Raw genomic sequence first — 15,784 nt, forward strand, 5'->3', positions numbered from 1 at the left:
TTTGGAGTTAGACCTAGGACTGGGGAGGGGCAGGAGCTTGGGGGGGCACCCCAGCACTGTAGGAAGGGGCACACAGAGGGGAGCCAGAAGGTCTGGGGGGAGGAGGGACAGATCACACCCAAGAGTTGGTGGGGGGAGGACTTCCACCGAGGAGACACCCACAGAGAACCCCAGGAGCTTGGGGAGGGGACCCCCAGGCGCTAGGGGGACACCAGGAAGTCCAGGGTGGACCCGGGGGAGACCCTCAGCGTGGAAGGGAGACGCAGGAGTGCAGGACATGGTGCTGGGAGTTGTTGGGGTGAGACCGTGGCGTGGGGGGTGGGGGGTGGAGAGGTGAGCAAAGGCTCATGTTAGGAGGACCTCGGGGTCTGGGGGGTCCCAGGAGTCTGACGGGACACAGGAATGTGGGGGAGGGCCTCGGGAGGTCAGGGATGGGGACTCGAGTCTGGGGGGGACCCAGATGTTGGAGGAGGGCACCGAGGAGTCTGGGGCGGGGGCGACCCAGGAGCTGGGAGGGCATCCAAGGTGCCAGGAGGGGGCATCCATCGTCGGGGGGACGCGGAAGGGTCGGGAAGGACTTTTGGGGGAGGGGAGCCGGGAGCCTGGGGGGCGGCAGGAAGGGTCGCCCAAGGGGGGGGGGGCCGTGGAGGGCAGCCAGGCCCTTGGGGCGGGACCCCAGGGGAGCGGGGAGGGACCCCAGGGGAGCGGGGAGGGGCCCAGGCGCTGCGGGGGGCTGCGGGGATGCCCCCCCCCGCGTCACGCATGACGTCAGCGGGGAGGGGCGGGGCAGGAGGCGGGAGCGTTGCGCGCGCAGGGCGGGGGTGTGGCCGGGGCGGGCCCTGGTGGCGCCGGCGGGAAAAAGCAGCGTGGCGGGAGCGGGGCGGCCGCCGGGGCCGGCAGCGCCGCCGGGGATGGCAGTGCCCTTCGTGGAGGACTGGGACCTGGTGCAGACCCTGGGCGAAGGAGCCTACGGGGAGTGAGTGTGGGGCTGGTGGGGGGAGCGGAATCGGAGGGTCCCTGCTCGGCTCTGCCCCACCCCCCACTGTTTCCTGCCGCTTGTGTGCCTGCTGTGTGCCCGCTCCCTGCCCGCTGCTTGGCTGCTCTCTACCTATTGCATACCATTTGTGTGCTCACTGCGTGCCCCGTGTGCATCTCTTGTGTGCCAGCTGCCAGGCTGCTGCTCGCCTGTTCCATGCCCCTTGCGTGTGTACGGCTTGCTCATTGCGTGCCCCTGCTGTGCCTGCTGCTTGCCCGCTGCTTGCCTATTGCTTGGCCCTTGCGTGTCCCTCGTGTGCCCTCTGTCTGCCCACTGCTTGTTCATCACAGGCCAAGTCCTTGCCTGCTGTTTGGCCACTGCAAACCCTGTGTATGCCCATTGCTTGCCCACTGTATGTCCTTTATGTACCCACTGCTTGCCTGCTCCTTGGCACGTCCTGTGTATGCCCGTTGTCTGCCCACTGCATGGCTACTGTGTGCTCACTGCTTGACCACTCCATGGCCTCTGAGCGCCTACTGCTTGGCCATTGTGTGCCCACTCCATGCCTGCTGCGTGGTTGCAATCAGTAGCTACTGATCACCCACTGCCTGGTGGTTGTATGCCCTGTGTGTGTGTGCCACTGCATGCCCTATTTATGCCCACTTCTTGCCTGCTGCTTAGCCATTTTGTGCCCCTGATGTGCCCATTGTTCACCCGTACTTGGCTATCATAGATCCACTGGCTGCCTTGTGTGCCCGCTGTTTGTCTGTTGTGTGCCTCATGCCCACTGCATGCCCCCTGCTCACCTGCTGCTTAGCTCTGTGCACACTCCTTGCCTGCTGATTGGTCTCTGCCTGCCTTGCATATGCCCACTGCTTAGCTGTACCATGCCCTTCATGTGCCCACTGCTTGACTATCACATGCCTACTGCTTGCCCCCTATTTGCCCACTACTTTGTTGTTGTGTGCCCCTGATTGCCTACTGCTTGGCTTCTGTGTGCCGTCCGTGCCCCTTGTTTGCCCACTGCTTGGTCATTCTGTGCTCCTTATGTGCCTGCTACTTGTCTGTGCCATGCCCCTTGTGTGCCTACTGCTTGACTAAACATGAGCTGTTTGCCCACTGCTTGGCTGTTGTGTGGCTTCTGCTTGCCCCTTTTTTTCCTACTGCTTGTGTGTGCCATGCCCCATGTATGCCTGCTGCTTGACTGTCACATGCCCCCTGTTTGCCACACTGCTTGTCTGTGCTATGCCCCTGGTCTGCCCACTGCTTGCCCTTTGTTTGCCCAGTGCTTGGCTGCTGTTTGCCCCTTCTGTACCCACTGCTTGTCTGTGCTATGCCTCTGGTCTGCCCACTGCTTGCCCTTTGTTTGCCCAGTGCTTGGCTGCTGTTTGCCCCTTCTGTACCCACTGCTTGTCTGTGCTATGCCCCTTCTGTGCCTACTGCTTGACTATCACCTGCCCACTGTTTGCCCTCTGCTTGCTTGTTCTGTGCCCCTTGCATGCCTGCTGCTTGTCTGTGCTACGCCCCTTGCGTGCCCACAGCTTGGCTATCACATGCCCCTGTTTGCCTAGTGCTTGGCTGTTATGTGCCCTCAGCTTACCCCTTGTTTGCCCACTGCTCGTGTGTGCCATGCCCCTTGTGTGTGCACTTTGACTGTCACCTGCTCACTGTGTGCCCGCTGCTTGCGCATCGCACACCCACCATGCGCTGCCTGCCTGCCACCCCTATCCCCTGGCAGAGTTTCACACCTGCCATGTGCCCGCTGACCCCCCGTGCCCACCGCAGGGTGCAGCTGGCAGTCAACCGCCGCACCGAGGAGGCTGTGGCCGTCAAAATCGTGGACATGAAGCGGGCAGCGGAGTGCCCAGAGAACATCCGCAAGGAGATCTGCATCAACAAGATGCTCAACCACGAGAATGTGGTCAAGTTCTACGGGCACCGGCGGGAAGGTGCCACCCAGTACCTGTTCCTCGAGTACTGCAGCGGGGGAGAGCTCTTCGACCGCATCGGTGCGACCTCGCTGCCCGCGGGCACTGCCACCACGCCCTGACCACAGACGGCTCAGAGCTGCTCTTCCTCTTCTTGTTCCCTGGGCGCAGAGCCAGACGTGGGCATGCCGGAGCCGGAGGCGCAGCGCTTCTTCCAGCAGCTGATCGCCGGCGTGGTGAGCAGGGCTGCCAGGGAGGGGCTGGTCACAGCAGTGTGCCCAGGGCTCAGGGTGGGGTCAGGTCTCCCTCATGTCTTCATCAGTGATCTGGGTGAGGGTATCAAGGCTCTCTCAATCACTTTGTAGATGGCACTAACCTGGGTGGCACTGTTGGTCTCTTGGAGGCTCTGCAGAGGAACCAGGCCAGGCTGCAGGGATGGGCCAAGGGCAATGGGATGAGATCCAACAAGACCCAGGGCTGGGTCCTGCCCTTGGGGCACAGCAGCCCCAGGAGGGCTCCAGGCTGGGGCAGAGTGGCTGGAAAGTGCCCAGCAGGAAAGGCCCTGGGGGTGCTGGGTGGCAGCAGCTGAAGGGGAGCCAGGGGGTGCCCAGGTGGGCAAGAAGGGCAGCAGCAGCCTGGCCTGGCTCAGCAGTGGTGTGGGCAGCAGGAGCAGGGCAGGGATTGTGCCCCTGGGCTGGGCACTGCTGAGGCCACCCCTTGAGTGCTGGGTTCAGCTGTGGGCCCTGAGTGCCAGGAGGACACTGAGGAGCTGGAGCAGGGCCAGAGAAGGGCAGCAAAGGTGGGGAAGGGTCTGGAGAAGAGGGCTGGGGAGGGGCAGCTGAGGGAGCTGGGGGTGCTGAGCGTGGAGCAGAGGAGGCTGAGAGGAGACCTCATTGCTCTCTGCAGCTCTCTGCCAGGAGCCTGCAGCCAGCTGGGGAATAAGGGACAGGAGGAGAGGAAATGGCCTCAGGCTGCCCCAGGGGAGGTTTAGGTTGGACATGAGAAGAAATCTTTTCCCTGGAAGGGTTCTCTAAGCCTGGCACAGGCTGCCCATGGATGAATGCCCATCCCCGGAGGGGTTTCAGAGCCTCAGAGCTGTGGTGCTGAGGGCCATGGCTGCGCCGCGGTCCCGGCAGAATCAGGGGTTGGGCTCCCTGCCCTCCGCACCCTGCTCCTCCCCGGTGCCGTGATCCGCCCCCAGCGCAGCTCCTGCCCTGCTCTCCCCCCCAGGTCTACCTGCACAGCATTGGCATCACTCACCGCGACCTGAAGCCAGAGAACCTGCTGCTGGATGGGCGAGGTGAGGAGCAGCTGCGGGCACCGGCACAGCCCTCGGCCTGCTGCTGGCCTTCGGGGCTGCTGCACTGGGGCTTGTAGTTACGGGTCTGGCGGGGTGTGGCCTGGCGGGGTGTGGCCTGGCTGGGTGTGGCCTGGCTGGGTGGAGTTTAACTGGGGCTATTTAACTGGAATGCTAATTGGCATGGCTAACGGGGGGGGAGTCTAACTGGGGGGTGTGGTCTAACTGGGAGGGTGTCACACTGGGGGGTGTTGTCATCTACCTGGGGTGTTGTTTGATTGGGCTGCTGTGTGCCCAGGCTGCCCTGTGCAGCGCCCCGGGGTGCCCTGTGCTCGGGCTGCCCTGTGCAGTGCCTCGGGCTGCTGTGTGCCCGGGCTGCCCTGTGCAGCGCCCCGGGGTGCCCTGTGCCTGGGCTGCCCTGTGCAGTGCCTCGGGCTGCTGTGTGCCCGGGCTGTCCTGTGCAGTGCCCCGGGGTGCCCTGTGCCCGGGCTGCCCTGTGCAGTGCCCCGGGGTGCCCTGTGCCCGGGGTGCCCTGTGCCCGCGGCATGCGACTGTGTGTGGCACAGACACACTGAAGATCTCCGACTTCGGGCTGGCCACGGTGTTCCGGCACGGCGGGCGCGAGCGGCGGCTGACCAGGATGTGTGGCACCCTGCCCTACGTGGCACCGGAGCTGCTGCGCAGCGCCGAGTTCAGGGCAGAGCCGGTGGACGTCTGGGCCTGCGGCGTGGTGCTGACAGCCATGCTGGCAGGAGGTGTGTGGGCACAGGGTGCCAGGGCTGCAGTGTGGTGCTGACAGCCATGCTGGCAGGAGGTGTGTGGGCACAGGGTGCCAGGGCTGCGGTGTGGTGCTGACAGCCATGCTGGCAGGAGGTGTGTGGGCACAGGGTGCCAGGGCTGTGGTATGGTGCTGACAGCCATGCTGGCAGGAGGTGTGTGGGCACAGGGTGCCAGGGCTGCAGTGTGGTGCTGACAGCCATGCTGGCAGGAGGTGTGTGGGCACAGGGTGCCAGGGCTGTGGTATGGTGCTGACAGCCATGCTGGCAGGGGGTGTGTGGGCACAGGGTGCCAGGGCTGTGGTGTGGCGCTGACAGCCATGCTGGCAGGAGGTGTGTGGGCACAGGGTGCCAGGGCTGCGGCACAGGGAAGGAGCTTCTGGCAGCTCAGGGGGGCCTGGGGGCTGTGAGGGGAGTTAAGGCATGGGATATGGGATCTGCAGGGATGTACAGGGGGTGCACCTGGGATCCATAGGGATGTACTTAGGGAACGTAGAAGGGAGTGCACAGGGAGCCCATAGGAGGGGTGTGGGGATGCATAGGGTGCTCAAGGATGTCAGTGATGAGCTGGCAGGGATGTGGGGTCAGTGAGGAGGCTCCTCTGGAGCCTAGAGGGGTGTGGGGGGGATCAGAGAGTGAATGTAGGGAATGATAAGGAGTGGGAGGGGTGGGAGGGGTGGGATGCAGGGTGAGGGAGGTATGGGATGCGGGAGCTTGGTATGGATACTCGAGGACAGATGTGGAATGCTGACAGGGGTGTGAGAGGTGTTTGGGGTTTAGAGGATAGAGAAGCTCACCTGGAGCACAGAGAGAGAGTTCATGGGATGTGGAGAGGGTATCCATAGGGATGTGTGTATGGAATGCATAGGAGGAGGTGTGGAGTGTGCAGAAGGATGCATGAGGGGGAGAAGAGCCCTTTTGAGGTGCTGGAGTGATGTATGAGGTGGGGAGGGGGCACGCAGGAGCCGGGGGGGGCATGCGTGGGAGGTGTGAGGGGTGAGACCTGTGGCATGCTCCAAGGGTATAAGAAATGCAGAGAGGGAGTGGGGAGGGTGCTTGGGGTGCAGGGGAGGGAGAATGTACAAGGAGTGCACGTGGAGCCCAGTGCAGGGAGCATGGGATGCATGGAGGGGTGGGTGGGGTGGGGAAGGGGCTCCTGTGAGGTGCTGGGTGGGGAAGGGGCTCCTGTGAGGTGCAGGAGGGGGATGTGTGGAATTCCTGAGGGGAGGGATGTGTGGGATTCTCAAGGATGTCAGTGGAGGGCGTTGGGAGCGTGGGGGATGGAGAAGGGAGTCCCCCGTGGAGCTCAGAGGGGGGTGGGGGGTACACAGGGTGTGTGTGGGCTGCATGGAGGGGGCAGGGATGGAATCCATAGGGGGGCTACTGGAGGGAGCTGTTCGAGGTGGGGAGGAGCCGTGCTGGGTGCTGGGGGATGTATGTGATGCATGCGTCTGAGTTGCAGGAGGGAGGTGCATGGGATGCCAACCCTGCTGTGCCACCCCTGCTGCGTCCCCCACTGGGCACTGACCCAGGGCTGTTCCCCTGCCCCTGGCAGAGCTGCCATGGGACCAGCCCAGCGACAGCTGCCAGGAGTACAGCGACTGGAAGGAGAAGAAAACCTACCTGAACCCCTGGAAGAAGATCGACTCTGCCCCTCTGGGTGAGCACCCAGTGCCCAGCAGTGCCCAGCAGTGCCCAGCAGTGCCCAGAGCCACAGCTACTGCTGAGGGCAGCCCTGGGGAGAAGGACTTGGGGGTGCTGGGGGTGCAGAGCTGGACAGGAGCCAGCACCGAGCGCTGCCAGCCCAGCCCCAGCCTGCCCTGGGCTGGTCCCCAGCAGGGTGGGCAGCAGGGGCAGGGAGGGGATTCTGCCCCTCTGCTGTGCCTGCTGAGACCCCCCTGCAGTGCTGGGGCAGCTCTGGAGCCCTCAGCACAGCACAGACAGGGACCTGCTGCAGCAGGGCCAGAGGAGGCCACAGCAGGGCTGGCAGGGCTCTGCTGGCAGCCCAGGCTGGCAGAGGTGGCCTTGGGCAGCCTGCAGCAGGGAAGGCTCCAGGGAGCCCTTCTGGTGGCCTTGCAGGGCTTGAAGCAAGCTGGGCACAGAGTGTGGAGCAGGAGCTGTTGGGCCAGGCCAAGGGGGGAGGGGTTGGAAGTGCAAGAGGGAGCTTGAGAGTGGAGAGAAGGGAGAAGTGTTTGGCACTGAGGGTGTGGAGAGCCTGTGCCAGGCTGCCCAGAGAGCTGGGAGCTGCCCCCTGGCTGGCAGCACTGCAGGGCAGGGTGTGTGGGGTTGTGAGCAGCCTGCCCTGGCTGGGGGTGTCCCTGGGGGCTGCAGGGGGCTCAGTGGATGAGCTGCAGGTGTTTAGGTCTAGGCTGAGGCCCTGAGCAGGTGGAGCTGTCCCTGCCCATGGCACGGGGCTGGCACTGGATGCTCTCTAGGAGCCCTTCCAGCCCTGAGAGCTTTCTCTGCTCCTGTGACCTTCGAAGTTCCTCTCCCCTCCGCCCCCCCCAGCCTTGCTGCACAAGATCCTGACGGAGAGCCCCGCGGCCAGGATCACCATCCCGGACATCAAGAAGGATCGGTGGTACAGCAGACCCCTCAAGAAGGGTAAGGGGCTGCCGGGGGACGCCCTCCCCCCCACTCCGGGGGGCTATTGGTTGTCTTTGTGCCCCGGCAGGTGCCAAGCGAGCTCGAGTGTCCTCGGGGGGCCTCGGCGACTCCCCAGGTGGCCTCTCCAAGCACATCCGCTCCGAGACGGACTTCTCGCCGGTGAAGAGCACTCTGGGGTGAGCCAGGGCTGTGCCTCCTGCCCTGCCCCGCAGGTGCCAGCTTCGGGGGCGTGGGGCCCTCGGGGCTGCTCCTGCTGCTGAGGCTTGTGGGGCTGGTGCCAGCAGGAGCTTCACTGCAGCTCTGCACACTGCGGGACCTTACACGGAGCTGAGCTTTGCATGCCACAAGGCTTTGCACCTTGGGGGCCTCTGCAGGGCTGCAAGGCCTTGCACCCTGCAGCTCCTGCCTTGCACGCTGCAGCTCCTGCCTTGCACCCTGCAGCTCCTGCCTTGCACGCTGCAGCTCCTGCCTTGCACCCCTGCAGCTCCTGCCTTGCACCCTGCAGCTCCTGCCTTGCACCCCTGCAGCTCCTGCCTTGCACCCTGCAGCTCCTGCCTTGCACCCTGCAGCTCCTGCCTTGCACCCCTGCAGCTCCTGCCTTGCACCCTGCAGCTCCTGCCTTGCACCCCTGCAGCTCCTGCCTTGCACCCTGCAGCTCCTGCCTTGCACCCCTGCAGCTCCTGCCTTGCACCCCTGCAGCTCCTGCCTTGCACCCTGCAGCTCCTGCCTTGCACCCTGCAGCTCCTGCCTTGCACCCCTGCAGCTCCTGCCTTGCACCCTGCAGCTCCTGCCTTGCACCCTGCAGCTCCTGCCTTGCACCCTGCAGAGCTTGACACAGTGCAAGACTTTTCACCTAGCAGAGCTTTGCATGCTGCAGGGTTTGTGCAGTGCAGGACTATCCCTGCTGCTGGGCTCTGCACACTGCATGGAGTTTGTGCTTTGCAGCCGTTTGCATGCTGCAGGGGTTTGCACACTGGGGGGGTCTGCACACTGCAGAGCTTTGAGCAGTGCAGTTCTGTGCATGCTGCAGGGCTCTGTATGTTGCAAGCCTTTAGGTGCCACTTGACTTTGTGTTGCAGGGCTCCTGTACTTTGCAGCTCTTTGCACCCTGCAGGGCTTTGCCCTTGCAGTCCTTGGCATGTTGCAGGGTTTTGCAGGGCTCTGCATGCCACAGGACTGTCTGCAGTGCAGGGCTCTGCACCTTGCAGGACGTGGCACTGCCACCAGCTTTGGCACCCTGCAGGGTTTTCTGTACCAGCAGATTTCACATGTTGCAGTGTGTTGCATGCTGCAGCTCTTCACATGCTGCTGGGCTTTACACCTCCTGCTCTTTGCACACTGCAGGGCTTCACCTGCTGCAGGGCAAGGCTTGGCTGCTGGGCTGTGAAGGCTGCAGGGCTTTGCATGCCACCAGGCTTTGCACACTGCAGCCTGCAGCACTTTGCGTGCAGCAAGTCTGCCTCTGCACACTGCAGCTGCAGCTCTGCAGGCTCAGCTCTTTGTAGGCTGTAGCCCTTTCTCTGCAGGCTGCAGCTCTGCATGCTGCAGGTCTTTCTCTGCAGCTCCGTGCAGGCTCTTTCCCCTGTGCTCTCACCCAGGGCTTTGGTGGCAGCCATGCCCCAGCCTGTGCTTGCCCTGCCCGTGCCCACGGCGCCCTGCCCAAGCCCAGGGCCACTCACTTCCCAACCATCCCCCTCCACTCCCATGTCACCCAGAGTCATTGCTATCTCATCCAGCCTCATTTCCATGCCACCCTGGCACTCCCTGCTCTACACAGCATCCCTCATTCCCACCTCCCTTGCCCTGCAGTGAGGACAGGATGAGCTATTCCACGTCACAGCCGGAGCCTGGCACCGGAGGGACACTGTGGGACAATGCAGCCACCAGCATCGACCAACTGGTGCAGGGCATCAGCTTCTCCCAGCCCGCATGCCCCGAGCACATGTTGGTCAACAGCCAGCTCCTGGGCACCCCAGGATCCTCTCAGGTCAGTGGGACCAGGGGCAGCTCTGCAGTGGTTTTCATCTCAGGGCTCAGGGCTGGGTCCAGTCTGGTTCAGCATCTTCATCCCTGAGCTGGATGAAAGCACAGAGAGGAGCCTCAGGCACTTTGCTGCTGGCACAGAAGTGGCAGCAGTGGCTGAGAGCCCTCAGGCTGTGCTGGCACCCAGGGAGCCCTGGGCAGGCTGCAGAGCTGGGGCAGAGCAACCTGAGGGAGGCCAAGCAGGGCAAGGGCAGGTCCTGGCCCTGGGCAGGAACAACCTCCTGCAGCAGCACAGCTGAGGGGGAGCTGCTGGGAAGCAGCTGCAAGGAGCAGGAGCTGGCAGTGCTGGGGGGCACAAGTGGGCAGGAGGCAGCAGTGTGGGCTGGGGGCCAAGGAGGCCAAAGGTGTGGTGGGGGGCATGGAGCAGAGTGTGGGCAGCAGGGCAAGGGAGGTTGTGCTGCCCTGTGCTGTGCCCTGCTGAGGCCACGTGTGCAGTGCTGGGCCCAGCTGTGTGGTGCCCAGGGGCAGAGGCAGGGCAGTGGTGCAGAGAGGGCAGTGGGGGCTGGGAAGCTGCTGAGGGGCCTGGAGCAGCTGTGTGAGGAGCAAAGGCTGAGAGCCCTGGGGCTGAGAGGCTGCAGGAGAGCAGCCCCAGAGGGCATCTGCTGAGTGCTCAGCAGCAAGAGCTGAAGGAGCTGTGGGGGGCAGGAGCCTGGGGCCAGGCTCTTGGCAGTGGTGGGCAGTGGCAGGCCAAGGGGCAAGGGGCAGAGAGTGGCAGGCAGGAGGCTGCCTGTGGAGAGGAGGAGAAAGTTGTTTGTGGTGAGGGTGCTGGAGCCTGGAGCAGGCTGCCCAGAGAGGCTGTGGAGTGTCCTTGTGTGGAGAGCTTCCAACCCCCCTGGCACTGTGCTGCTGGGCAGGCTGCTGGGGGTGCCCTGCTGGAGCAGGGCTTGGGCTGGATGTCCTCCAGCGCTCCCCACTCGTGGCTGTGCTGCTGGCGGTGCCGGGTCCCGGGGGCTGCAGTTCGCAGCGCTGCCACCTGGGGGCGCAGCTCTACAAGGTTCTGCCTCCTCCCAGCCGGCAGCTGCCGACCTGTGGCTGCCTCCGGGCGGCTCCGTGACCTTGGCCGCTGTGTTTCGGACCCGCAGAGCCCCTGGCAGCGGCTGGTCAAGCGCATGACTCGGTTCTTCACCAAGCTGGACGCCGACGGCTCCTACCGCGCCCTGCAGGAGGTCTGTGAGAAGCTGGGGTACGGCTGGAAGAAGAGCTGCACCAACCAGGTAGGGCTGGGGCTGAGCACCCACGGCTGGCACCCTGTGGCACCTGCCCAGACCTCGAGGGAGCTCCCCATGTGCTGTCGTTGTGCAGGTCACGATCTCCACCACGGACAAGAGGAGCAACAAACTCATCTTCAAGGTGAACCTGGTGGAGATGGAGAGCAAGATTCTGGTGGATTTTCGCCTCTCCAAGGTGAGCAGGCAGCAGGGTTGGCATGGGGTGGGTGCAGGGAGGGTGCGAAGGGACATGAAGGCTCTTGTGGCCACGTGAGGTGGGTGCAGGGTAACCCAGGGTCAAAGGAGGTCGGGTACAAGGTGGTGCAGGACCGCGTGGGGTGGATGTGAGATGGTGCAGGACCACCTGGGGTGGATGTGAGATGGTGCAGGACCACGCAGGTGGGTGTGAGGTGGTGCAGGACCATGTGGGGTGGGTGTGAGGTGGTGCAGGACCACGCAGGTGGGTGTGAGGTGGTGCAGGACCATGTGGGGTGGATGTGAGGTGGTGCAGGACCACGCAGGTGGGTGTGAGGTGGTGCAGGACCATGTGGGGTGGATGTGAGGTGGTGCAGGACCACGCAGGTGGGTGTGAGGTGGTGCAGGACCACGCAGGTGGTTGTGAGGTGGTGCAGGACCATGTGGGGTGGGTGTGAGGTGGTGCAGGACCATGTGGGGTGGGTGTGAGGTGGTGCAGGACCACGCAGGTGGGTGTGAGGTGGTGCAGGACCATGTGGGGTGGATGTGAGGTGGTGCAGGACCATGTGGGGTGGGTGTGAGGTGGTGCAGGACCACGCAGGTGGTTGTGAGGTGCAAGGTTGGATGAAAGTTCATGGAAGGCACTTCAAAGTGAGTGGGAGGTGGTGCAGGACCATGGGAAGTGGGTGCACGACCATGCAAGACCAGGCAGGGTGGGTGCAAAGATGTGCAGGACCATGCCAGGCAGGTTTGAGCTCATGCAGGACCATGCAGGATGGGTACAGGTGGTACAAGACCATGCAAGGTGGGGTGAAGGTGATACAGGACCATGCAGAGTGGGCACTACATGGTTCAGGGCCATGCAAGATGAGTGCTTGTGGTGGAGGACCATGTGAGGTGGGCACAAAGCAGAGGTGGGTGCTGGGCGGGTGCCAGCTGATGCCAAGCTCCCCTCTGGCGCCTCCCCACGCAGGGCGATGGCCTGGAGTTCAAGAGGCATTTCCTGAAGATCAAGGCCAAGCTCAGCGACGTTGTCAGCACCCAGAAAGTCTGGCTGCCCCCCACCTGAGCCCCCCGCGCCCGCCTGCCCCTTCCTGCCTCCTCTTCCTCCTCTTTCTTCTCTTCCTCCGCGTTTTGCATTTTAAAGGTTCAATAAAGCCCTGGGGTCGAAGAATCGCTGGAGAAGGAGCTTGTGGTGGGTCCTGTCCTGCCACGGCCACGGGAGGCTGCTGGGCTGGCCCCGGGGGTGCACCCAGGGAGCAGGGGGTGCAGCGCGGCCGTGGGTTTAACCGGGGGGGGCGAGGGGGAGGGAATCCTTCACTGAAACCCGCTGAGGGCACAGCACTGCTTGGCCAGCCCTGGCCCCGCGCTGGGAGCTGCGCAGCCCCAACCCAGCCCCCCCCTTCCACCTCCCCAAGGCGCAGGGGCCGCCCTGACCCCCCCCTTTTCCTGCCCTGTCTGAGGGCAGCTGCCCTCATTTTCCAGCCTCTCTAATTACTTTTCGGAAGGACTAACGAGCAGGGAGCTGCCAGAGGCTGTTAGCGCTGGAGCGAGAGAGGAAAGCTGAGGATTAACCCCTTCCCCCCCAAAAAAAGAGCATCCTCCCTCCCCCCCCCAAAATCAAACCTCGCCCAGGGGCGCAAACCCTGCGAGACCACAGCTGCCTCCCACACCTGCAGCAGGGTTTGCTTCCCGGGGTGGGAAGCGTCGGAAGCGTCCTGGGCTCCTGCTTTTCCCCCTGGTTTATAAGGCGTTTTCCCTGGGGTTTGGGCCCCCCCCCGCCCCCTTCCCTGCGCAGCAATTAGAGTCGATGTTTTAATTGCATTTTCGTCCCGGCGCTGGGGAGCAGGACCCTGGCAGCGGGCAGGGGGACGCGGGGAGGCGCCGCCTCCGACCTTGTTTTGCTTTTCAAGTGGGATTAAGGGCTTGGAATTGTCCCCGAGATCAGGGACTGCAGCTGGGGGGGTGTGGGTGGGATAATGAGGCTGAAAACAGCATTTTCTGCTTCACTCCCCCCAGGAATTTATATTTCTAAGAGGGGGAAAAAAAGGAAGGAAAAAAAAAAAACCCAAAACAAAACCGAAGCTGGAAAAGCTTTGGGAATCCCTTGGGAATCGATCCGGGGCCTGAGGCTGGGCACAGCTCCCGGCACGAGTGAGTGCTGCCCAGGGGAAGGCAGCAGCGACCCCAGGGAGCAAATGCTGGGAGAAGAAGGTTTGCTCCCCAGTTCCCTGCTGGGGTGTCGGGGCGGGGGGGGTCACCGGGAGGGTTTTCCCTGGGATGTGTCGGGAGAGGCCACGCGGCAGCAGCCTGCGTTATCCCATGGGAACGCTCCACAGCAATGGGAGGATTATGCACTGGTTTGGGGGGATCAAAGGTTTGGCAGGAGCTGCCGGCGGGAAGGAGCCAGGTGGCTGACAGCAGCCCTGGAGGGGCCGCGCCGGGGCCAAGAGCCGCTCGGAGAGGCAGCGGAGCCTGCCCGAGCCCGCGGCCAGCTCCGGCCGCGCCTCCGGAGGGAGCTGCTCGGGGCGGGGAGAGGATTGTGGGCTGAGGAGGCGAGATGGAGATGGAGTGTGTGGGGTGGAGGATGCAGAGGTGGGATGGGAGAGTGGGATGGAGACGCAGGACGGAGGATTTAGGATGCAGAGGAGGGGTGTAGGAGTTAGGATGGAGATGCAGGATGCGGTTGGGATGTAGGTGCAGGATGGAGGCTTCAGGATGCAGGTGTGGACTGTAGGAGTCAGGATGTAGACAACCTCGTAGAGGATGGAGAATTCGGAGGTGGGATGAAGGATTTGGGATGAGGATGCAGGGTTTAGGAGGAAGATATAGGACAGGATTTAGGAGGAAGATGCAGGATGGAGGGTGCAGATGGGATGTCGGATTTGGGATGTAGGTGCAGGATGGAGGATGTAGATGTGGGACCTAGGATTTGGGGTATAGATGAGAGGATTCAGGATGTAGTAGGTAGGGTGGAGGATGCAGATGGGATATCTGATTTAGGGTGCAGATTTGGGATGATTAAGGATGGAGATGTGGCATGCAGGACTTAGGATGCAGAATTGGGATGGAGAGTTCAGGATAGAGATGGAGCCTGTGGGAGGGAGAATGCAGATGGGAGATTTGGGCTGCAGGTGCAGGATGGAGGATTCTGGATGCAGAGGTGGGAAGATTGTGGATGGAGATGCAGGATTCAGGAGGTAGGTGGGATACAGGATTTGGGCTCTAGCTGCAGGATGCAAATGTGGGACACACAATCTAGGATGTAGATGCAGAAGGGAGGATTTAAGATGATGATGTGGGATGGAGGATTCAGGATGCAGAAGTAGAATGGATGATTTAGGATGGGGAGGCAGGATGCAGATGGGATGAAAGGTGTGGGATGTAGGTGTGGGATGTAGGACTTAGGATGCAGACATGAGATGGAGGATGCAGGACCTCAGGATGCAGAGGTGAGGCATAGGACTCGGGATGTGGATGCAGATGCAGGATGCAGATGGGGATCACAGGACTTAGGGTGCAGATGCAGGATGCCCAAGGCTGGGCACAGGAGAGGGGCTGCAGAGGCAGGATTTGTGCTGCAGGTGCTTTAGGACACAGGGTGCAGGATTTAGGATGCAGACACAGGATGTGAGATGGAAAGTTCAGGATGCAGATGAAGGTTCCTGGACACAGATGCAGGGCAGAGGAAAGAGGCTGCAGAAGAAGGCTCTTGGGTGCAAGATGTAGGACACAGGGCAAGGGGCGAAAGGGCAGAAGCAGGATTTGGGATGCAGAGATGGGATACAGGACAGGCAGTGGGAAATGGGGTTTAAGGGTGCCAGGTACGGGGTGTGTGATGCAGGAACGGGGTCTGGGCTGCAGGTGGTGAGCTGCAGCTGCAGGATGAGGAAGGCAGAAGTAGAATTTGGGATGCAGAAGAAAGATTCAGGATATAAACACATGCGGGGCGTGGGGTGTGGGGTGGGAAATGCAGCATGTGGGCTGCAGCAGCAGGGCTTGGGGCGCAGCTCTGGGCTGGAGAGGCAGGAGGAGGCAGGGGCCGGCCCCCAGGGCTGGGAAGTGCGTGCAGGCAGCCAGGAAACGCAGCTTTCCAGGGAAAAAGGATGGCTTCGGGATCTCATCTCGGGATCTCCAGCTCCTTCCCCATCTGGGAGGCAGAGCCTGGCTGCGTGGCCGCATCTGCCTGCCAGATGTGCCAGGGAGGGGGAGGCAGCTCCAGTGGCTGGGGAACCTCCCGCTCCGTGCCGGCAGCGGCTGGGAGCTGCTCTCTGCCGCTCCCACCTGCTCCGGCAGCGCCCGGACGGGAGCCGGAGGGAGCTGGCGGGGGGGGGAGTTGGGACAGGCCCGGGACAGCCTCGCAGCTCCTTTGAATTGCAATGAAGCTTTTGTGCTGTGCTCGGGGGGGTGAGGGGGCTGCACCTACAGGGGTCTCAGCCCAGTGTGGCCCGGCAAGGGCCCGGCCAGGCCACTTTGGCAGTGCCCTCAGGGTCCTGGCAATGGGGCAAGAGGGGGGACACAGATGCAGGGTGCAGGGTTTGAGGGTGCAGGTGCAGGATGTGGATGCAGGACCCAGACTGCTGATGCAGGATTCGGGATGCAGGTGTGGGATGCAAGAATTTGGATGCAAAAACTGGGGTGAATGGTGCAGGGTGCAGAGTTTGGGGGGCAGGAGGCAGATGTGGGCTGCAGGATAGAGCTGTGGGGTGAAGGGTACAGCTGTGGGATGCAAGGTGAAGAGAGAGGCTGCAGGA

At 62.9% G+C, this 15,784-nt stretch overlaps 1 protein-coding gene across 2 annotated transcripts; it reads left to right on the forward strand.

Moving 5' to 3' along the window:
• Positions 1-830: 830 nt before the first annotated feature.
• On the forward strand, positions 831-12,204 carry CHEK1 (checkpoint kinase 1). 2 transcript variants are annotated; one of them, XM_064173244.1, is made up of 12 exons: positions 831-976; positions 2,762-2,985; positions 3,076-3,140; positions 4,135-4,204; positions 4,768-4,956; positions 6,533-6,637; positions 7,486-7,581; positions 7,652-7,760; positions 9,394-9,571; positions 10,710-10,841; positions 10,930-11,031; positions 12,004-12,204. In XM_064173244.1, the coding sequence occupies exons 1-12, from the start codon at positions 912-914 to the stop codon at positions 12,097-12,099; spliced, it is 1,431 nt and encodes a 476-aa protein (XP_064029314.1). In that variant the 5' UTR covers positions 831-911; the 3' UTR covers positions 12,100-12,204. The 2 variants fall into 2 exon arrangements, with proteins under 2 accessions (XP_064029314.1, XP_064029315.1); XM_064173245.1 differs by having other exon boundaries at positions 7,700-7,760.
• Positions 12,205-15,784: the final 3,580 nt, after the last annotated feature.

The sequence above is a fragment of the Pogoniulus pusillus genome, chromosome 38 (assembly GCF_015220805.1).
Source record: "Pogoniulus pusillus isolate bPogPus1 chromosome 38, bPogPus1.pri, whole genome shotgun sequence".
Classification (NCBI taxonomy): Eukaryota; Metazoa; Chordata; class Aves; order Piciformes; family Lybiidae; genus Pogoniulus; species Pogoniulus pusillus.